Consider the following 24,456-nt stretch of genomic DNA (forward strand, 5'->3'; position numbering starts at 1 on the left):
AAATAATACAATCCAAAGCCCCTGCCATCAGCTGGAATATCTTTCACTAAATCAGGCTGCTCAAAGCCCTGTCCAACCTGATCCTGAGCACTTTAAATGATGGGGCATCCACTGCTCTTAAATGAAACAAAATTAATACCAACTCCTCCAAAGAAAAACCTTAGTTTCTTTAAGAGATTTTTGGTGTAGGACAAAACCCATTGTGCACACTGCTGGACAGGGTCTGCTGAGGAAAAGAGGGAGAGGGCAGGCAATACCAAAGACGTGAGCATGGAGAAAGAAGCCAAATATATAAGAAGCAGACTGTCAGGACCCATGGCTGGTTGATGCCTCATCCATCTCAGGACTCATCTTCCTCCAGCATGAAGAGAAGATGCTGTCAAACTTCAGACACATCTAGCTCCCTCCAAAGACCACCCCAGACCCCAGTTAAACTCTTAGAGCTACTGCTCAGACATCTGGACACTTAATTTTGATTTCCAGCCTAATTCCTCAGCAGCTACACTTCCTGCCAATTCACAATTGTCCACCTTGTAGATAAACATCTTCCCCAAGCTTGAACAGCTCTCCTCTCCTCTCCTCTCTTTGGGGGGTAAATACGGAGCTCTGTAAGATGATGAGCACCAGCACTTCCCAGGAACTGTGCTGCTCACACCTCCCAGGATCAGACAAGGTTAATCCCCTGCAAAGCATCACACTGGGGAGTGGCAGCACTGAATCCTCCAGAAACACAGCCCAGACCACAGCAGGTGTTGGAAGGACCTGTACAAACAGGCTGTGCCTGCCTGCATGGCTGGGACCTGTGCAGAATGCTAAGCAGGGCTCAGGCCTTATTGATGATGATTACCATTATGATCATTACTTCTACCACTGCTGCAGTCACACCCAGGGGCCCCCAGGCAGATCCCTGCAAGAGCAAGACATGGTCTCTGCTTTGATGAGTGGATAAATCTGGTGTGAAACAAGCTGCAGCAACTCAGCATGGCAAACAGCATGGAGGGGGGCTGGCAGCACCACGAAAATTGCTACTTCAGTGGTCTGAACACATGCCTTGAGTGCTTCAAATCACAGTAAAATGTTCCTGTTTATAAACTGTTGGCTGCTGCCATTTCATTTTGTTTCAGTCATGTAACCATTTCTAACCTTCTGTTAAAGTTCCATTAAGCAGCTTTTAATCAGCACCTTCTGGCTGAGTTTTGTGCAGGTATCAGGAAATAAAAAGTAAAACTGAAGTCAAGGTGACACTAAGGAAATGCTTTGGTAGGAGATGGGAGGGAGAAGGGGGTACACACAGCACCTGCTCCACAGTCTTTCACTCCAGTGTCTTTCCCCTCTGCCTTCAATATGATCAAGAAATAAAACCACTAATGTGATCAGCTGAACAGACCCTCTACATACAAGCAACACACCTACAAAATAATAATAAGAACCACAAGGCCAGAGGATGCACATCCTAAACATTAACAGCAATGAGCTGAAGAAATTACCAGGAACAGAATTTGCCAGTCTCCCAGAGAGATTCCAGAACTACAAAGGCTGCAGGGAGCCAATTCCAGTGACCCTGCTGGGGCAGCCAAGGCTGTGAGGAGCACAGCCACTTCTTGACCAATAATAGCAGCAGGACAACCCTTCCCCAGAGCAGTGCTGCTGCTCCTATCATCTCCAGCAGAAGGATGCATGGGAAGCCCATGTGCCTCCAGTTAAGCAGCTTTGGCAGGGTAGGAGGGATGAAAACACACTGGGGTTTGAGGGGAAGCTGCCACTCCCCTACCTACAGACTCACAGCTAATCAGGTGGGAAAACCTGTGTCCAGCAGAGGACAAACTGAGGCAAAATGGCAGTGCCCCTGTAAGCAGAGAACCAGTGGGGCCTGGGGCCATCTCCCAGGCTGAATTATTGCTGCAGAAATCAGGGACGTCATTGAAAAAACAATTAGGGAGCCTGGAAGAGAGAAGGGAGCTGTAGCAAGTGAAGGAAGTACATTGGGCTAACTATTTCTCACCCCAGCCCTTGCCTGGCAGATCCCAGAAGCCTCATGTTCTCAGGGTTATATATGGATGGTTATGGCTTTGCACGGGCTGCTGACAGCAACCAGCAGCGTGTCACCTTCTGCAAGAGGATTAGCTGAAGCTGCAGGCATGTTGTCACATCACTAAGCCTACCTCTGACCAGGTCTTGGCCAAGCCTCAGCTCTTCCAGGCCTGTCAGATAATGATGGGATCTCTAAAAGCCCAGTGTCAGACAAGGCAAGGGACTGGCACTGACAGAGTCCCCTGGGAGCTCCCGAATGTCTCCTGGTTCCCAGCAGACCCAGCAATGCCTGACTGCTTGCAGGACCAGGAACAATGAGAAATGTTTGAGTGCCTTGTCTCCCCTTCTCAGCCTGCAGTGCCTGCTCTGCTCCTTGGGAAAACTTCCTTCCACAAATGGCAAGAAACACGGGACTTTTTTAGAAGGTGATAATGTTCCTGAGCCACATACAATTAGACCTACAATCACTAAAACACTGACAATTAAGACATACTGACCTTTTTCACACAAAAAATCCTGACTGATCAAGAACAGATTTCCTAGGAAAAAAAAGGGCCATATTCCATTATTATTTTTAATTGCAAGAGAATTAGAAAAATAAGAATTTCCACTTGACTTGATGGTGACATTTTCTTTGCATTTTAGAAATGGATTATCTTTTACTTTTTAAATTCCAAATGTCTTTCCCTTCCTATTTCTCACTAAGTTTTGTTATGGAAGGCAGCAGAACAGGTGCATATGACTTCGCTTCTCCCCCTCCAACACATTTTCTTTTTTTGTTCTGAATTCTCCGAAGTTAGAGCGACAGACAAAAAATACCCAAAACACTCATCAGGCTTTTCCAACTTTCCTATAAAATGTCCTTAACTTTAGAAAATCACTCAAGTGTAAGATTTAATATGCTGCTTTGTTTTTATTTCTCTTTTCCATTACTCTGTAGTGTTCCTGAAAACGTATATGCTTCCAAAAGATAGAGCAGAAAGAGGAAAAAATATACAGGTGATATTTATCTTATTGTACTCAACATAAAAGAGGAAAAAGCGGTGAAGGAACAATGTCGAGCATCCCAAACCAAATACAAAAGCTGGTTTGGCCATTTTCTTGAATACAGCTGAGCTTTTCTTTGGAGAAAGGCTGGAGAGGAGGAGGGGAAGAACTTCCCCCCATTTCTATCTACAGTAAATCACAAGAAATAGAAATGTCCTGCTTGGCCAGAATAGCTACCACTCTCTCCTAAAATCCTTGGCCTTCACTTGTTTCTGCTGCAGTTCCATCACAAACTCTCCATTGTCAGCCAGGGGCATCCCAGGTGCTCCAATTTGCAGGTTTCCAGTTGCAAGTTCCAGGGATGCTCCCAGCCATGCACTCCTGCTCCTGGAAACTCACTCCCCTCTGTGTGTCCACAAGCCAGGAACTCAAATCCCACCCTTGCTGCTCAACTTCATCTGGAGAGGACTTTCACAGCAAGAAGTAGAGGGAGGCTGACACACAGTGACTGGCAGGCATTTGTTTTGCTGACATAACACTTCCAGAGACCATTGCAATGGCCATAAAATACTTTCCCAATTATTTCATATTCAAGAGTGTTCCATAGTAGAGGGAAAGAACTAAAACTAAACTGAACTAAGACAACCCATCCAGCAGACTGGAGAGAAAACACTTCCAGACTTACTGGCCAAATTTATGCCCTACCACTCCCAATTATACTCATATTCCACAGATCAACCCCTTGTTTGTAAAGCACTCGCCTGTGCAAGGGTGAAAGAGCCAATAATGAAAAGGGTTGCTTGAGCCCAAGCTCCTTGAATCATTATGTGTCAGCAGGGACCAAGCAAGCAAAATGCCTTGAAAAGTACCAGTCCTGGCCATGGGACATCTGCTTTCAGCTAGAACTGAGAAAGATCTGTCCCCATGTCCCCCCACAGCCCTGCACTTCCAGGAAGGCAGCTAGCCAGAGCAAGGGGAGGAGATACCTTCACCTCCTTCTTGATTTGAATGACCTGAGAAAGGGAGGCTCTCACAAACTCACCAACAAAGAGCAAATCTAGAACAGCCTTGCAGTCAGTTCCTCTGAATGAGGCCATTGTGGTTCCTTCCTAGAAAATAAATACTCACCATCACCTCCTGGTTGCTTGTATGGGTTGTACTTTGGTTTGGGGGCGACCACAGGTGCAAACTTCTTTGGGGTCTGCTGGGTGGACACGGAGATGCTGGGAGTGCCAAAGGTGTGTGTCGTCTCCATCCTTGCAGCAACGTGGCCAACAGGCTCGTTGGTACTCTTGGGGGGCAGCCAGGATGGGTGGGACATGCTTCAGGTCTGAGGAGACACAAAGAGAGTCACACATACATTAGGAGTTTAGGCTGGGGAAGTAACAGCTGCAATCCTACTATTTTTCTCGTTTATTAAATCAATCCTACAAAACCCTTCAAAATATGTTTAACTGGTTCATGCTTAACTTTAAATATGTTGTTCCTAATACATAGGACTTGAGATGCAAATTTGTCTTTCTCTCCCCAGCAGGTCAGAATTACTGATCAGGCTATTGTTGGTACCTGCAATAATCATTGCTATTTTCCTCTTCAAACCAGAGCACAAACAGGCTGATACCCTGAAGCAGCCCATCAATCCCACCCTGCATTCAGTACAGTAGTGATGTATTTGCCTTTCCCTGTTAGGCCTTTTTGAGTACATTAATGTACAACAGTGCAGGTGCTCCGGGGACAAGTCTAGTCACAGACAGGCACACACACTTCCAAAATACACTTTTAGCACTTTTTCACATGTCATTTAGGACCCCATGCCCCAGTGATTTTCATTCAGACTTTTAAGAAAACAGATTTCAGAAGTAGCTAATCATTCTTGATGCCTCCATTTCTGAATGCCCAGCTTAAGACATTTTAAAAGCATGTCAATTTTGAATAAATGCCAGAATCTCACAACCCCTGACAACCAGGCTCCTTTTAGACTTGTGTAACAAAAAACAGAGGCAGCCCAAATCATTACTTATTTATGAAAATCTTGGCTTTGGCCTCTTAAAAGCCTACATCACTTTTGAGAACTGGGTTCGGATGCTGCTGAAAATGCTGCCCATAAAAATCCTGTTAATTCCAATGAACAAGTGTTTTTCACCACACACAAACCACACTCGCTGGGTAGCCATGATAGTTCTGCTGTACCATCAGATGGTCCAATGGAGCTGGATTTGAGATTTGATGGAGAAATGAAGATCCCACACAGACAAAAGTCAATGCTAATTTTGCAGCTCTTGAGCACCCTGTTGCTCCTGCCCATGCACTGCTTTGGTGTCAGAACCCCTTAAGGCTACCAAAACCTGTGACCCCATCAGCAAAGATTTGATTTCATCATGGAAAAGGATCAGTGCCAGAGATAGGAGCAAGATCTCCACATGGTAGTGCAAGGTGAGCACCTCCAGCTAAGAGCAATGACTGTTAAAACTGATGGATACACAAGTGTGCTTATTCCTACCAGGAAATTTACTTCAAAAAACAGCTTCCTGCTTGAGGAGTAATTTCTACTTTAAGCCCCAATGTCTGACCCAACACTAGGAGGTGACAATTTCTGATCATCTTCCACCTGCATCACTCCTTGCGTGAGAGAGGAACTGGCAGGTGCCAAGCACCAGTCCCAACACTTCTGTCTCTTCCTGGCCATGCAGCCTGACTGCTCGATGTGCAGACAGTGGTTTCACAATTCCTACCACCAGTAAGTGAACCTGCTGCACTAGGCATCCAATACCAGTGAAAGGAAGGCACTGGAGCTGCCTAGAAATGAGGCAGACAGGAGCATGGCAGAAGCAGTCCGGAGATGGATCCAAGGCTGAGCTGCAAGGACACGACTTTTCTCCCTCACAGGCCTGCTGTCCAACCCACAGTAAGAGTGCAGAGCATCATTCTGAAAGCAAGAAGTGAAAGGCAGGTCGTCCCCACAGGGCAGGAGAGGAGACCAGTCCCAAAGGATCTGGTTGGGCACACAGACCACGGTCCCACTGCCAGGCCCTTCCCAGCACCAGCAGCAGCCCCTATGGACCTGGAAAATGACTGCCACTCCTGCAGTAAGATTCACCTGCACTGCTGCCTCCTCCTCCTACATCCTTCAAAACCGTAAAAGCAGCAATAAAACTCAGACAACTATCTAGGTCCTAAGAGCAGAAAGCAATGAGGCAGTCAGCCTTAAGAGCTAAACAGGACGAGCCTGCACTCTGCAGAGTTATTACATCCAAAGATGACTGTACCTTACCCATTGCTAAAAGCATCCTGGAGTTTAATTCTGACAGGTTTTCAGCCTCTGGCTTGACATCCAATATCAAAGAGCCTCCTGCTACAATGAAGCACCCTCAGACCCTGGACATTAACTCCATGCTGATTCAAAGCTAAAGAAAAAAAATCCCATTACTGACTAGATTATCACCATTCCTGTTCTGGAATGTTCCTTAACAACCCCCAGGCAGCATGCCTTGGTCCCACTGAACCCTCATGGTCTGCTGGGCTGATGACAGGGATGGGTTGTGTGATGCACAAACCAAGAATATCTGCTCCAGAAGCAAGGTTGCACAGCACTGAGCACGGCTGAAGACAATGGGAGAATTTCAACAAATGAGCTTATAAAGCAGACTGCTCCTATGGACAGCTTGGGAGCAGAGAGACCACAGTGCTGTAACTCAGCTGCTGACTGCAAGCTGGCACACAGCTCCCTCTCAGCTAACCTCTAACGCCTTTGTTTTGGCCATGGTGGTATTTTCTAATTGTTTCCCTATTAGCCTTTTCTCTTCCTCTTTCTCCCCATCTCATTTTCTGTTATGCATTTACTGCCACTCGCTTTTGCTATCTGTGCCCTGACAGTGTTTTCAGCAAGTTCCCTTTTCCTCATCTGTTTGAGCCTCAGCTACCCAGACTCAATTAAATTTAGCCTAACTACTCTGCAAGATCATAGAAAAAGAAAATGAATTAATTTCTTTTGAAAAGCTGAAGCTAAACTTCTGAGCTTGCTATTATTTTCCCTCCATTTTGGCTGGTAAAAGGCCAAAAGCAAGGAAAACTGTAAGGGACAGTGGCTTGCAGACAAGCACAGCCCACCTTTCAGCAGACTTCTCCACGCTGGAGCACCATGGCTAATCCAGAGTCACCAGTGCTCTCTCTCCACTCCTTGAAATACTGCCTGGTTTTCCATCAGGAGCCTCTTTGGAGCAGAACATTTGTGACGTGCAAAATGAACCAAAATAGCATAGGAAAACTAGGGCCTAATTCCCTTACTCTAAACTTACTCTTACCCACGTCACTGCCTGAGTGTCACTGTGGTGCCTGCACTTGGACAGGAACACCCGATAGGTAACAGCAGAGCTTTTCTGGCTAGCCAGCAACACAGCCAGCAAACACACCTTTCACTTTTGAGCTATCTTCTTCCATTAAAAGTTATTTTTCACTGCAATGCTAACCTACTGATTAAATCTACAGCTGCCCCCACATTTCTGCTGCAAGCAAGAAATTTGTCAGGCGCTGTTTGTATTCATTGAGCCCCTTCCTGGCAAACCTCGGTAGATCCAGGCACGAAACAGTTAACGCAGCAAGGCTGGAAAAGCCTTTGTCAGCAGAGCCCATGTCCCTGGGAATGCTCCCAGAGGGACAGACACCTCTTGCTCCTCTGTCAGTGCCACACCTCTGCCTTGGCCGAAGCCTTCTGCACATCTGCCTGCCACCCTCCCTCAGCCATCCTTAGTCATGCACAGCTCACAGCTCCGTTCCCAATCTGACTGCTACAGGCTTTTTCTGTGACTCCTTCCTCAGTGACCACTCTGGCAACACCCCCTTCCCAAATTCACTGCCTCTCCCTGCCAGAAAATCCCTTAAATCTTCTCTGTGTCACTGTTTGAAAGCCTCTCATTGATCATCTTGACTAACCCTGAACCATCCCAGATCACCACTCTGCAAAGCTTCAGCTGAGCTAAAGATTATTTGTTATAAAGCATATGTAGCCTCAATTGAAACAATGCAAGTGCTGGAGAACCCAACACAGCATTAGGTACATTGTTTGGACAAAAAATGAAGCACCATAATCACAGCTTCTTCTTTATGTCAGGCTTAAAATTTAGCTAGATCCACTTTCAACCATTGCATTTTGTAATGCGCCAGTCATTTGCATTACAGACTTGCCTCTCTTCCTTATGTAGATCCTTTCAGAATGCAGCCAGATCATTGCTGAAATCAAACCAAAGCATTTAAATTAAGTATCAATTAAACTCCCTGTAAAGGGCAGATTTCTCTTGATTCTTTCATGTATATTTACTCAGAACACTCTTCAATTTTCCAACTACCTTTTCTAAAATGGTGGCTGATGGCATAAGACCATTTTTAAGAATAGTAACTTAAAATAGAAGAGGTAAAATGATGAATAATATCAAAAACAAAAACCTGACTGAAATCAGCTGTGGACGCCTGAGGTTCTGTTATCCTTCCTTCCTTGGAAGCATTAGTCATCACCTACTTTTGGAGGCAGAGGATAAGACCAGACTAACCATGATAAATAGCATTAAGAGCAAAGAGTGAAATCACACTGCATAAATAAGGCAAACAGTGGGCTCTGGTTCTATCATTAGGAGGATCTTAATGCTCTAAGTTCAGAAAATTCTAACCATGAAAGAATACACCACAGCAGAGGAACTGGAATCCATGAATCCCAAGCTGAGACCGCATTATCTAAAAATGTCAGACCAGGAATATCAATAGCAGATAATACCATGCAGTAATAACAGCCTGACAAGGTTTTTTCACTGCCTTTTTCTTTTTTCAAATGTGTGGGCATAAGAGCTTGTTTTTGCTTTTAATTACAGGATGTCATTCACCTTTGAGAAGCAAAGGTAAAAAACTGAGGGTTTCAAGTCAATTTCTCCTTACATGTGATAAGCAATGGAAGGGTAGAGTACCAATTTGTCTACTTTTGACAAACTTTCATCTCTGAGACAGGCTGGCTTTTCTGTGATTAGACTGTACCCAAATAAATCTCCATTTCATTTTCGTATTTGTAACATGGACCAAACACTCCTTGGATGTTGATGGACTTCGCCAAGACAGAAGATTTTGTCCCTGAGTTAATTAAGCTAATGCTTCGTAGCGGGTAGCAACAGTATTTAACAAAAAATGAGCAACAACCGTCTGTGCTTACAGACTGTCTGCTCTGCCTTCTATCCCACGCCTTCCTAAATTCACTGCCTTCATGTAGGTCTATGATGTTCTGTCTTAGTATCACCCATGCACAGTGAACCATTACTCCTAAGGCCAAGAGATTGATCAGATACAGGGAATTAGGACCTTGTGTGTTGCCAGTACATGCAACTGAAAGTTGTGTTGGGGCTTTTCTCTGATACACAATACAAGCATCACCTTCCCGTGATAACTCAAGTTTGTCTCTAAGTGCAGAAAGGCAAACTGCATCCTCCCCACTCTTTCTTCTCTTCCATCCAAGTAAAAGGACGTCAAGAGAAAAGTTTTGACTTTACATCACCTTCTAAATGAATTTTAAAGAACGGCTCTGGAACTAAACAAAGGGGACATCCTTCACAATGCAAAAAATCATGCCACCCGTTGTCCCTTTCTGCTGGAGCTGCAACCTGCATATCTGGCTGTCTCTCCTCTAAGCTGATTTGTCTTCATTTTTCTGCCTGAAATTCCCCAAATCACAAACCTCAAATGCCCTGCTAAAATAGAGTCCTTTGCTTTGTCCTTTTCACCTCCAATCTTCTAATTAGTCAAATGCAGTGGCTGAGGCTGACCAGAGAGATTTGCTCTTTACAAACTCCCAAAGCTGCTTGTTTTTCTTGGCACTGGTCCCCTCTGAAGGTTAAATAAATTTATTTCTTCATTTATGGCACATGATCTCTAGCCATGCTCTTGTACTTCTTGTGGCCTTCAAAAGAGGGTATAATGTCAAAATTCAGGTCTTATTAGAGGTCTTTAACCAAACATAGGAAGTGCCATAGGTACTTAAATTCAGCACAAGCTCTCCTGGGATGCTTTTCCCATATGGTACTACTTATTTTCATCAATTTTACATCATATGGCAATTTATGTGATTTGGGGAATTGGGAGTCCTTGGGAATTAAGCCCTCCCTTAATCATTGCTGATCTGCACAACATCTCTAACCAAATTTAACTCCTGCAATATTAACCAGCCCAATAATGCTCATCCCTCAAACCCCCCCAGCAGCAAATTGAGTCCTGACCTTCATCATGAAGTTTCAGGAACAACCTTGATCACTGGGAATCCTCCTGTGCATGGTGCTGGTGTGACCTCTACCACCAGTGAGCAGTGAAGCTCTAAGAGTCAACAGAGCCACCACGAGACTCTGAGAGGTGATGAAGAGGAATGGAAAACAGCATCACCCTCCAGTGACTGCCCTCCTGACCCTAGGCAAACTCAACACAGGTGGACTCCAAGTTCTTGTGGCAAATACCTCCTCAAGATCAGGCTTCTTTGCTTGCATCCATTTTACATGGTTTATGCACAGTTCCTAATGCTTTACTGTAGTCTTTCACAGCAGGTATCAGCTAGAGCAAGTTCAAATCTGCCTCTCAGATTCACAGTTTATTTCAATTGCCTGGATAAGGCAAGGTTTTGTATCTTCATCCCAATTCCCTCAAAGTAAAATAAATAAATGAGTAAATGAAATCAAAGACACCTCAGTTAAACAGGACTGAGAGCATTTACCTATTTCCTGCTATGGGACATCATTAATGTAATCAGAGGAATTAAAGGAAAAAGAAACCTAGTTAGAGCTCTGATGAATTATTCCTCAAAGAATATAATCTGGTAATATTTCATTCTGGTTTTAACAGCTTCAATCAAACTTCCATGGGATCCTCCTGAAGACCACTTAAATTCCAAGTGCACCCAGGTATGAGGAAGTGGATGGCCCAGATGACATCCAGAGATCCCTTGAGGGGTCAAAATCAATTATTTTGTGACTCAAAAACCCCAGACTGACAGCTGTGACTTTCTCTGCAGTCAGAAGGGTTTCAAGAATCACAAACCTGCTGAGTTGGAAGGGACCACAAGGACCATCAAGTCCAGCTCCTGGCCCTGCTCAGCACCATCCCCAAGAGTCACACCATGTGCCTGAGAGCTTCGTCCAAACTCTTCTGAGCTCTGCCAGGCTGGTGCTGTGACCCCTTCCTTGGGCAGCCTGTTCCAGCCCAAGCACCCTCTGGGGACAGAACCTTTTCCTAATATCCAATTAAACCTCTACTAACTCTCAGGCCATTCCCTTGGCTCCTGTCACAGTCACCACAGAGCACAGATCAGAGCCTGCCCCTCCTCTTCCCCTCAGGAGGAAGCTGTGGCTGCAGTGAGGTCTCCCCTCAGTCTCCTCCAGGCTGAACAGACCCAGTGCCCTCAGCTGCTCCTCACACAGCCTTCCCTCAAGGCCCTTCCCCATCTTCATCACCCTCCTTTGGACACTCTCCAATAGTCTCATGTCTTTCTTACATTGTGGTGCCCAAAACTGTCCACAATATTCAGTATGGGGCCAGCCCAGTGCAGAGCACAGCAGGACAATCCCCTCCCCTGCCTGGCTGGTGAACCCCCAGGACACACTTGGCCCTCCTGGCTGCCAGGGAATGCTGGCTCATGTTCAACTTGCCACCAACCAGGACCCCCAGGTCCCTTTCCATGGCACTGCTCTCTAACCTCTCATTCCCCATCCATCCATCCATCCATCCATCCATCCATCCATCCATCCATCCATCCATCGTTGCCCAATTCCAGATGCAGAATCTGGCACTTCTTTTTGCTGAACTTCCTATAGCTGGTGACTGCTCTATCCTCTAATTTATCGAGGCCTCTCTGCTCTGCCTCCCTGCCTTTGAGAGACTCACCAGCTCCTTCCAGTTTGCAGCAATTTATTGTATTCCACTTCAGAGATGCCAGCAATATCACCTACTGGCAATGCAACATTATATTCCTTATTTTCTAGTTGCAATAATTTGCAAATGAACAGAGCTTGTGCCCATTCTTTTAATAACCAATACCTTAAAAGTAACATTTTTCCCCTAGCTGCATCCACAGTTCATCTATTTTTCATCAGATCCATGCCAGTTTGAGATGTGACTTTCGTTTTACACTCTTAATCACTACAAGTTCTACAGTATTACTGAGACATAAAAGAAAGACAGCAAGTGTGCAGCGGAAACTGCAAAGGTGTGATGGTAAAGAACAGTCCCTCTGGTACAAAGATGCTTGACAAACGTTAATGTCATCATGAAAATAGTTCATCAGATATCAACCCAATGCTGCAATCATTCCTACTTCAAAACCTTGCCTCTGGGAGAATTATGATATCAAACAAGAATCCATCCTTAGATTTCCCTCTTTGTTCATTTTTCTTGTATCAGCTTCAGTAGTGGAAAAGGTAGAAGGGCAAACTAAACATAAAACTTCTTTTCTTTCCCAATATAATTGCATTAGGAGTTTTGGGATTAGATGCTGGCTATTTGAATTTGGCTGCTGCTGCAAAACACATGCATAAAAGCTGATGAATGAGATCTTCCTTTTACAGCCATGTCACATCCTAGTGTCAGATGACAAACTAGGCTTTAAAATCCCAATAAATTGAACTTGACTTGTCTGTGTGAACTGAAACAAAGAGATCATACTGGCTCCCTGGAGATAGATAGATCTATCTAATCTAATACAACTCTAATGACTGCATTGCAATTTCACCAGAGAGCAAGCTGATTCTTGGCTTCTGTGGCATGAGACAATCCTCAGCTACTCCAAACATAACCATATTGGATAAAACACCAATCCAAGGCCACAGCTACTTGTGGTCACAACAAGCCCCAAGGCAATTGTAACAGAGAAGGCAGACCTGCTGGCTTACTCAAATACATTTTATTCCTGAACCTAAGAACCTAAGCCAGGATTTAGCTCTGAGCTAGCCAGATTTCTTCCAACTGTTATAGTCTCTTCCCCTGATAACTTGACCTACACATTTTTGAGGATGTTGCTGTACCACAAAGAAGTTTGAGATGCATGTTTCAGAAATCTGTATATAAAATAAGAGAGGAATATATTAAAAGAGACAGCAAAACTAGGAATGATGCAGAAAGGTTATTCTGGGAGTTTCAGATCATGAGCTCCCTTACACAAATACTATTTTCCTGCATACAATTTATTTTCAAGACTTCTTCTCTGCCAAAAAAAGCTGCCTTTATTCCTTCTGTGTATTCAATGTCTTGCCTATAGCACACCTCAGTGCTTGGCTTCCTACTTCAGCAAGGGACTGCCAAGCAACACAGAGCTTATCCATCAAATAAAATTATTAAGGGACTGGACTTCCCAGGTGATGGAGATGTACTGAAATCAGGAATATCAAGAGTCCCACTTAAGTGAAAAGAAAACAGGACAACAAGAACTGGCAAGGTTAAGGCTGTTGGAACAAACTCAGGTACTTTGGATGCTGATACTGTAGGCTGTAAACAAGAAGGAATTGTGCAGAACTAACACACAGCTCAGCTGTGAGATATCAACACGACCCCAGTGGGACCAAATGGGACACACAGATAATTGTATTAGCTCTGCAGAGCAGTGTGTGTGGCTCAGCCTGGGGAGAAACAGCAGGGATATGAGCTCAGTGGGAAACTGATAGAGTGAACAGGGAAAAAGTGCTGAGTTTGAGGTCGTACCCAGCAAGGCTGGGTGTAGCTGGGGTTTGTATTTATGATGGGGCTCCCTGCACTTCACTCCTCTTGTAAAACACTGTGATTGCAGGAAGAGTCAGATGCTGCCTCACCTGGAAGAACACACATCTGCTACTGGCAGTCTGAAACCCAAGCCATCAAGAGGATTTCCGTGAATGGAAAAGGAGTTGCAGCTCAGAACACAGGCACAGAACAGGCTCCACTGAGGAAGGAAGCATGTGTGGGTCTGTCACCACCATAACCTTCTGACAGCTCATGGAGCTGGCAGTACAATCCAGACTTTGACACTGTACTGCCTAAAAATCAAGCAATTAAATCAATTCATGGGCAGGAACAGTGTCCAAGATCAAAATCTTTAATCCCAGATTCTCTTCCTCCCAGCTGATCTACTTAACTTTTCCTCCCTCAGTTCCCAAGCCATCCTGGAAGTCACAGCTTCAGGCACCACAAATCCCTGGATGACATTTTCCTGAGCCTTGCACCAAGCTGTGTCTTGGTTTTGGTAGCTCAGGTTATAGCACTTTGCAAATAATCCTTTTTCCTATGGCAAATCTTGTATCTTAAAACACAGAAGAGTGATAGATGCCAGATGACTGGAAATTGATGTTGCAGAGAGATTGCTAAAGGAAGCAAGATATTTGAGTGTATGAAAACTCTAAGAAAGAAAGTGGACAAAATTCTTTGTATAAACAGGCAGAAAAAAGACTACATTTCTCTTGAGTTTCATGACAACAGGTGACTTGACATCAGCAACACACGAGCACTTTCTTGTCTCCCTTCTGCAACACAAAGCAAAAATAAAGGTTCAAATTGCTTCCTCCTTAAAGAAGCTGAAAGCCTGCAGTACTGTCAGGAAAGACAGAGGATCTCTGCAGGCTACCAAGTTCTGCTTTTAGCAGGAGACTAAATTATCACCAAGTCTAGGTAAGGCTTGCTGTGGCTTTGTCCTGGAAAACCTCCTAAATGAAGAATCCCTTTCTACCTGGTGACTTGTACTAGTGTTACACTATTTTCCCAAAGAAAATTATTTTCCAGCTCTCCAGCTGAGTCTCCCAATCCATTATGCATGTTCACAGCACTTTATTTGGCCATCTGGACAGAAGCATTTGGCTGTGACATGTTCAGAAGGCCCCTGGCAGTAGTCACAGGCTGCCATTGGATCATCCCTTTGCCTCCTTTCCACCAGAAACAGAAGCCAATGCTCGCCCAGCCTAATCTTGTAGTGCTCTCAACCCCTGACTGACCTTCCTCTGGCCTCTTTCCACCTCTTCACCATCCCATTTCAACTGGGGCACTCAGGACTGGGTAACAGCCTCAGCAGTAGTGAGGAAAGGTGAGCAAGAACTCGTCTCAGTCTACATCCAGGCTGCTCCTGAAGCAGCCCTATATGAAGTTTACTTTATTGACAATCACAGCACACATTGGACTCATATTCGACTGGGCGTTCACTGCCTGCTCCACATCCTTTTGTCAAGAAATAAAAAAGAATAAAGGGCATATTTTGAGATGGTGCCTAAGCTGGAGGAGCTCCACCATGCCATGGGCTGCATGGATAGAAGGGTAGGTCACAAGGTGGTGTTAGCTATCCCTACGCTATTTGCAATAAACATGACATATAACATAATGACATATAGCTCTTTAAGAGGACACCTGTTCAAAGGGAGGGGTGAGGGGATGTTCTTAAAGCACAGGAAAATGGGTGAAGGGGAATAGTAAAAGCAAAGGCAAAGCTGATTGTGACACTGTGGAGTGCATGAAGATAAAGCTCTGGTTTAGTATCCATGGACCATTAGTTCTGCTCTGAATAGAAACTCATGACAGAAGACAAGTGCTTGAAATTTGATTTTCAATTCTACTTTGAAACTCATAAAAGCACCAAGCACCAGCCCAAGAAACTGTGGCTCTTCCCTTTTAACTCAGTGTCCATTCATTCAAGAACACTGATATGCAAAGCTCTGGGAGATAATTCCCCAGCTGTTTCAAACCATACTACCAGCAATGAAGTTCAACCCAGCCAGGCATCCACACCAGCCTTGTCAGTTTGCTAAACAAGCTCATCCTGCTATAAAACCCACCCCAGTTGCTCCACCACTATCACTTTGCTGCCTTCTGGTTTTGACCATCCAAATTAATCATTTGTTCCCCTTTCCAAAAAAATCAGTAGGAAGTTCTGTTGTGACTAAAGAGTTTTCATACTAACTGGCCACACCAGTTCCCTAGATGCGGAACAGCTCAAATCTGACAGTCTCCAGGAAAATATTCTGATTCTCTTTTACCTTCAGTGTACTTTCTCCCAAAAAATTGATGGGGTGATGGAAGAGAAGAAATTAACCATGAGCAGAGGGTACTTTTAGAGGGAAGAACAAAACTTCTAATATCTCCAAAGATTTTTATATGCTGCTGCATTTTAGCCACTGCTGGCAACCACTCATTTTTGAGCTGTGCTGGGGCAGGCAGCTGGGTCCTGCAGCTGGTAAGTGCACACACAGCTCCATTTATCAAATGCCCTTCAATAGTTGCTACCACTATCTCTCAGGTCTGAGGCAAAGCATGTTCCCACACACAACGAAGCATCTGAAAGGCATTTCAGAATGCCTCTGCTGTGTAATGCACGTATTTCTCTTTCCAAGTAACACAGCTGCCAACACCTTAATCATTCCTTGGGGACCTTCAACACATCAGCCCTTAAGTGCTTCATTACCTCCAGCAGCTCCTGCAGAGCTCACATCCCAGGTGAGCTGTACACAGCTCCCTGTCAGCTACAGAGAGCAGCCTGAGCTGCAGGAGAGCAGGGTCTGTGCAAATCACATCTAACAGCCTATCTTCCACTACTCTTTGTTTCCACAAGTTTGGCCTCGTTTGCTGCAAAATATCTAGGACAAAAGGCAAGGCAGCCTCAAGAAACCACATTTGAGCCTAAAATCACTGTTTCTTTTCATGAGATCCTGTGGGAGAGAAGATGCTTGCTCCTCTGCATGGACACTAAGGGGCTATGGAGACCAGTCAAATAACCTTCACTAAAGCACCTGAGCTATGTGTACCTCCCCAAAGCCTTCTTGTTTTTAAGTTAGAAACTACTGCCTCAAGTCACAAAATATAGTGTTTTGAAATTGTATTGATATGTTCTTGGCACAAAAGAAAAATAAACTGCAAATGCAACCAATACAGAAACTTGAGCTGCCCTTTGTTTCTGCAGGGCTTAAAACACTAAGGGGAAAATCTAAGCAACAAAGTCCATTGATCCACGGAAAGATGCAGTCTGTTAGGACTGGTACACAGATACCTATTTTGAAATTACCCTGAGCATGTGAAGGCATAACCTACCCTTTGAAGCTTCCAGATTGCTCCATCAGGTTCCTTGAGATGACACTGATGGAGACATCATCACAAGGAATCACTTCCAAGTCAATCTTCTTTTTAAAACAAGATACCCCAGGACAATTTTTTTGTGAAGCACCTCCAGTAGGGAACAGCTTCACCTGCTCTCTTCATGTCAGCCCCACTGTCCCTTCTCTGCATCTCCCCCATCACCCCATAATTGAAGTTATGATCAAATGGCTCAAAATAATGTAGGAAGGTTAATTAATCATTCAATGAATACAAACTTACACATATAAGTATGCATAGACATGTGCACACCCCTGACTTTTTTATTCTGCATCATTAGCTCAGGAAACTGGTAGAGGCAAAGAATAAGGAGAGAAACCAACAGTTGCTCACATGGATCAACACTTCCAGGCTCTCTCTTTTGCAGCTCATCTCACTCATACTTGTGGTTTCAACATGTGATCCACATTAGGCCCCCTCTGCTCACCATTTGATGGTTCTGCTAAACAGATGTGAATTTATTTAGTCACAGAGCCTGCTCTTTACACTGCCTCTTTGTAGAACAGATGGGCTTTTTTTTTTTCCCTGTTCAACAGTGTTCAGACAACGATCATATCCAGTGCACAGGTCCGCTAGGCAATTTCAAAGGAAAAGGAACAACACATGAACACAGGCACGTTCTCACAGGAGTTGTTTTCAGCAGCCTGGACACACCACAAGAGGTGATGGCCCTGATGGAGAACGCCAAACTGCAACACCAGGAACACCCAGACAAGACCAAGGTCCTCAGGGATCAGCCCCAAGAATTCAAGCAAATGAGTGATGCATGCTGAGCTGGCAGGGTCCAGAAGACACCCACCACAGAGCTCTCCTGTGAAAGCTTGAGTGGAGAGGGAGCTGAATGAAGGGCAGGCTCCTGCAACATTCATGGGGACATGAAAACATGGCATCTCCTGGGACTCTTCAGCTTGGTGAAATAGCCTGGAAAAGCTATCCACTCCCTGTGTGGGCATTCTTCTTTCTGCACTCAGAGAGCCTTTGGCACTGGATGAAGCAGAACTGCACAAAGGCCCTCTCAGAGCAGAATAGGACTGCCCACATGAGAAGCACGCCTGGAACAGCTATTGCACTTTAAATTCACACCCCGGCTTTGTTTTGCAATGGTTTCCCTGTGCAGAAGGGCCCTGGGCTTCAGATTCAGTTCCTGCTCATGTTATCAATAGCACTGCTCCCATCTGAGCATAGGATGGGAGAGGATACCAGAGGCCAAATCACAACCTTGGAGAAGGATGAGTTTCCCTTTTACTTTGCACTATCCTGTATATGGATGCACCTCTCTATGGCTGCAGGAACACAACACTGATGACTTCACCCTAGCAAATGGCCCTGCTATGTGGGTAAATCATCTCTGCTGTACCACAGAAACCGAGGCTGTGTGTACATGGCACACATGAACACCATGCCCACACTTGTGCAAACATCTAATCCCTCTCCAAAGCAACAGTCCTGTCCCTCAGACACATCTTCGCTTTCCATGCACTGCCCACCTGTTACAAAGATGACCTCAGTTTCTACCAGAATATACTTAGGATACAGGATTAAAGATAATTATATATATATATATGTATATGTGTGTATGTGTATATATATATATATATATGTGTATATATATATATATATATATATATATATATATACACACACACACACACTTTAAATGTGGTTATATGAAAATTATGAGAATTTGGTTTTCTGGAGAATGAAACTCCCAATTTCAGAAGGAAAGTAAAAGTGGAATTCTCTGCCTGAAAGGCAGCCGGGACACAGCCATTAGCACCCTCCCTGGGGGCCCTAGAGCTGAACATTTCCAAAGGCAGAAAAATGTGTGGCTTTCTTTTGGGGGGGCATGCATACAATTAAGCAGTATTAAAAAGCTAGTAGGTATTAGGCAGAAAAATATTTTCAATAATAGAAGACTGGGACTGAAAAGGACAGCTGAGACCTTGCAGGGCAGCAGGCACTTCCAGCTACAAAGCATTTTGTGTCTTCTGAGAGTTTTTCCTTTCTTTTTTTTCTTGGCAAGCTCTGAAACACCACAGTATAATTTTCATTCCTATTAATGACCGTACCATCCAAATACCCTGTGTATGGACCATACACCAGCACTTCATTCTTTTCTACATCTTAAGCAGAAGCAAAAAAGCAAAACACTGTGAAAGAGACTTTCATAAGCATAAAGCAAATTTATGTGCCCAACTCCCAGAGGCTGGTTGCTTAACCTTCAGTATGAGGCTTCAATAACTTTGAGCATTCAAACAACTTTCCTCCATGTGAGACAAAGGAAATTCCCTCCTCCTTTGTCCCACCTGCTCTGCAGACCTGGTGGGGCTGGTGCTCCTGCTGGGGCAGCACCAGTAACAAGACAGAACACGGCACCAGGGACAGGGCCTCCAGACAATCCTTCAGAAGTGGGGAAGATCTTTCCGGCATCACTCTCCATCTGCATCCCACCTTCCCTGTCACCTCCACCAAGGCACTGAGGACAACACTTAGCCCCTCCTTTACACCATTTTGAGCTCAGAGACAAGGTGTGGTCTATAAGAGCAAAGTTCACAGAGCCAAAAGGCATCCAAAATTTTAAGTATGGATATAGAGATCTCAGTGGAGGGTTAAAACTGAGGGGGAGCAGAGCTGGCAAAGGCTCGTGATGGATAGCAGTGAGCTGTTCAGAAGAAAATTAAGAAAACATTCTGAATTCCCTCCTAAAAGGGAACAAATAGGTCCAACACTCCAACAGAAGGGGATTTTTTGCATCTCTGAATGATAGTGCTTTGCTTCCATGGCCTGTGGCTGCTTGGGAAATTCAAAACTATTTCCCTGAAGAATTCACTTGGACAAGCTTTATGGCTTTGATCAGTTAACTATTTTTTAATGCTAATCCACCCCAGTGATATTTGTCCTCCTTTTCCCCATGTGCACAGAAGCACAGACACAGACAAATACTGCACAAAAGCAAACATCAGCCAGATGAACAGTCAGGAACAATGACATCCAGAGCCCATATCCAAACACCAACTCCATTCTGTTTTATTCCTTTCTATTCTAGCAGTTCAATATCCTTTGGCCCAGTATGACCCAATAATGGAAATTTAGGAATCAAATTTTGGAGCCCAGCAGGTATAATGCTCATGTAGTGATTTGGCCATAACTACTCTCACTCAAAAAATGTAAATAATTTCCCCTAAAAGTTGGACTAAAGCACATGGTTGAAACACCTTATCAGAAACATAACACAAACCCCAGCAAGTAGCCCAAGTCCTCCCCATCCTCCAGATTAACAAATAAAGGTGCAGAAGTAGTGATTTGCTAACACCTATGAAGCAAAGATTAAAACGAGCCAAGAGAAGGACTGAAATTACCAGACACCCATCAGCTCACTGGAATTGCTCTAAGCTCCCTCACAATCTCAGGTGTAGAATCCAAGCACCAGGCTAAGCAAAACTCCATTTACCAGCTCAGTATACAAATTTGTCCTCTTGTTTAGGGCACCAAAGTCTAAATGTGCACCCAGAACATCCTGGCTATCTAAGTCATTATTCAATTATCAGTCCTACTGGTTGCACCATTGTGATGTCCCATGACATAAACAGCAAAAAAAATACCACTACACCAAAAACAGCCCTGAGTAAGGGACAGTCCCTGCTCTGCAGCACCTTTGGTATTCAGGCTGCTATCTGAACTTTGCTTGCTGTCTTCAAGTAACAGATTCGGGCAGTATTTCCTGTGGCAGAGAATTACACAGGCTGATTATTCTCTGTGGAAAAGTGAAGAAATCCTGGAAGCAATTTTCTGTCTCAATTGTTCCCAGAGTGCAGGAACAATCTCCTAGCCCTCTTCCTATTTTCTGCTCCGTGCCATCCATGCTCAGCAGGCAGAATCCATCAGGATGATGCCGTAGGTCTGGGTCCTGCAAACACTCACCCAGGTGAAACCTCACACATGAGCAGCCCAACAGGCTGCAAACAGTGTCAGCCTTGACCTTGGCCACAAAGGTTTTAGGGGACAAAGAATGAGACAGATGAGAATTCAAAGTACCTGGGAAATGTTCACTCCGAGGTAGGACTGGGCTTATCTCAGCAGAATAACTCAAATGAAATGTTTCTGATGCACACTTCCTAACCCCGTTCTTTTATATTCACTCTCAGGCACATGGTGTGATTCCTGGGGTGTCCTGTGCAGGACCAGGACTTGGACCTGATGATCCTGATCCACCCTTCCAACTCAGCATATTCTATGATAATTTTAAAAATCAAGGAAGATCAGCTGTACTTGAGAATTGCACATCACAGGCAAAGCTCCTAACAAAAAAGATCATTTTCTCAAACTGAAAATTTTAAAACTTCATTATCATGGGGGGTGGGGGGGAAGGACAGATTTTCTACGGGTATAAATCCCCACACTTCTAAAGACAAAAATCTAAGGACTGATAGCTTTCTATCATTCCTGTGCAAAACCACTACAAGTCTGACCCATAAAATACGGGAAGAACTGAGTACTACATACTAATCTGCACTCCTCTGCACATGCTGCAGCAGCAGCAACTCAAAATATGAATTTTTCAACATTTTGGCAATATGTACTATTCACCCAGGTACATGCTCACACTCAAAATTATTCAATCAGAACCTTATTTTCCACCCAAATGAATTTTGATATAAAATATTCAATTCGGCCTAATCAGTGGGGCTTAAACATCAGTCAAAATATTTTCTTGAATTGACTCCATCAGTGCCAGAGCACAAGAAAAACCTCTTTAAACAATCTGCCTCCAAAGGCAGGTACTGACTTTTCAATTGTGCTATTATTTTTTTAATAAAAGTAACATTAAAAATATTGGTACTTTTCAGCCAATGCTGCTGAGGGAGGGACAGAAAAGGGCAGGGGGGCTGCTGCACAATCACACTGCCAGTCTTACAGTCTTAGTATCACTTCATTTTCAAATGAGGAATTTGGTAGTAAACAACCTTTTCCTTGTACACAAACATTTTTAATTTCATGCCCTGCTAATCATACATCTGTTAGAGCTCCTTTTCCACCCATTCCACTAACGATAATAAAAGAAAAATCGTCGCACTAAAAATGCGGTTTGTCTGAAATGAAAATTGAGTAATAATCAACATTCCTCTGTGGGATGAGGAAACGCAGCAGCACTGGCCCGACGGAGGTGACAAAGACATGGTTTGAAAAGGGATGCCTTCACACACCAGTGGCCCTTGCTGCTGGCAGCCCCTCTGTGCCCCTGTGTTTGTGTAAGAGCCCTTCTGGGACTGGTTCACCCAAGGCCCACACCAGGCAGGTACCACACCAGCAAAGCCTCTCCTGCTGTCGTCACCTCACTCACCAGCACCTCCTTCCCCCACTTTCTTCCCCTCTGTTTTTTCCTCACCTCCTCTATCAGCAGGATATGAATGTGACAAATGCTACAGCTCTGCCCTTACCTTCCCAATCTCCTTCCAGGGGTGAGACCCAGCAGGCCTCAGCGCATCAGACTTCAGATGTGTGCAGTACCTTTACCTGGGCCTTCCACACACCAGAGCTCACTGATGTGCTGCTCAAAAGTGCACTTAAATAGGTGATCACACCCCTGAAAACAGCTCCTTATCATCCCTTCAGTAACATTAGTGCAAGTGCTGAGGTTGTTATTTAAGAGACATGCCCAGCTGAAATTCCAAGTTAATCAGGCCCCCAGAAACACCCACAATCAAGACCATCTGATTTAGCCCGAGAAATAATTTTTTTACAGCAAGACAACAGAAGGAATTGCCCAGAGAAACTATGGATGCACCACTCCTGGAAATGTTCAAACCAGGTTGGACAGGGCTTGAAACAACCTGATCTAGTGGAAGGTATCCCTGCCCATCCCAGGGGAATTCAAACTAAAGAATCTTCTTCAAAGCTCCCTTCCAACCCAAACCTTTCCATGATTTTTTGATTCTAAGATTTACTGTCTTGCACTGCCCACACTCCTCTTTTCTGGACTGCTGACACACAGCTTTTGCCTTTTTAGACTCCTCCTATTCCCATAGCTGTGCTGGGCCAACTCCAACTCAGGAATATTGCACTTGTAAGACCTACGCAAATGGTAACTGAGAGTTTTAACAAGCAGTAAGAATCCATCTGAAGCCTCAGGCAATGTGGCACAAAGACATTCTGGGCAGAGGTACATGACTCTGCTACACCTGGGACTCCTCTCTGGCCTCCACTCCTCACATTAGCATGCTGAGACCTCTGCTCCTTCCACAGGCTGTGTTCTAAAGCACGATTATCTACATAAGCTCTCCCTTGTCTTCACCAGAAGTGCAGTTGTTTGACTAATCGGCTTTAAGGAGACTTGTGAGTTAACTAATATCAATTAATTACTCCCATTTTGCAGATAAGCAAACAAAAGAATAAAAAAAAGCAAAGCATTCTGGTCCAAATTAATGGAAGGGAAATCAGAGCCCAAACCCACTCCTTGACCTGGGTCCAGAATAATCAAAGGCACTGGGGAGAGGACCTTGGCCTCCCCAGGTCCCTGCCTCGTGCTCAAGAAGCAGCACCAGCCCTGCCCTGCACCACCAGCCCTCCAGCTCATTGAGGATGCACAGGCAGCCTCGAGATCTTTATTTTACTTGTGCTCTCATGCTAAAGCTGCAGGGATTAGAAATGCTACAGTACAAGCCAGCTTTTTATTACTCAAGAGAAGTTTTAGCCCAGCTGCCCAAATGCAGTTACCCCAGAAGCATCAGCACCACTCCAACATGCTCTCAAGGGAGACATGATCCAAACCAGGCTGTACCTGAGATTAGGTGACCATGACTAGTAAGAACACAGGCACTGACACATCCCTTCTGTCCATAAACAAAAGCATTCAGCTCTGGATTCTTCTGACCTCTAATTAGAGTGCATTCAGTCAAACAACCCTGCCAGAATTAACAGGGAAAAGGGAGGGGAAAAGAATAAAAAAAGACTTTGTCGAGCAAAAGTACTCTTAGACACATTTGATGTAATAGTCATATGATTAACAAACTGTCATATCAAAGTTTGCTGTGAAGTAGGAACACTTTGACAGTTCATATTTTAAAAACTGACATTTTGATTCATTACTGTAAATAGCACTCTGTATTAAATATTGTGACAAGGCATACAGTGTATTTTTTGAGCTCTATAACATTTAGGAAGTACTGAATTTTTTTTAGCCTTTTTTTTTTTAAGCACGTAGAATATCAAAAGCAGTTAAAGCAGAACTCCAAGAAAGCTTCTAGAGGAGAGAATCATGATTTCTGAGATAACCTACTTCTCAGCCATCATCTCAAGCACTGTTGGGAACTTAGGCCCACAAGGATCTTA

The 24,456-nt window shown here is 44.3% G+C and overlaps 1 protein-coding gene across 1 annotated transcript in view; it reads right to left on the reverse strand.

The window, feature by feature from the left end:
• The window catches only part of LPP (LIM domain containing preferred translocation partner in lipoma), a 254,599-nt gene that overhangs the window by 195,767 nt on the left and 34,376 nt on the right, over positions 1–24,456 (reverse strand). The window contains exon 3 of the mRNA XM_058812127.1: positions 4,147–4,348. Coding sequence (XP_058668110.1) covers positions 4,147–4,339 — 193 coding nt within the window. The 5' untranslated portion in view covers positions 4,340–4,348. The remainder of the gene's footprint in view (positions 1–4,146; positions 4,349–24,456) is intronic.

Source organism: Ammospiza caudacuta, chromosome 11, assembly GCF_027887145.1.
Source record: "Ammospiza caudacuta isolate bAmmCau1 chromosome 11, bAmmCau1.pri, whole genome shotgun sequence".
In the NCBI taxonomy this organism is placed as follows: domain Eukaryota; kingdom Metazoa; phylum Chordata; class Aves; order Passeriformes; family Passerellidae; genus Ammospiza; species Ammospiza caudacuta.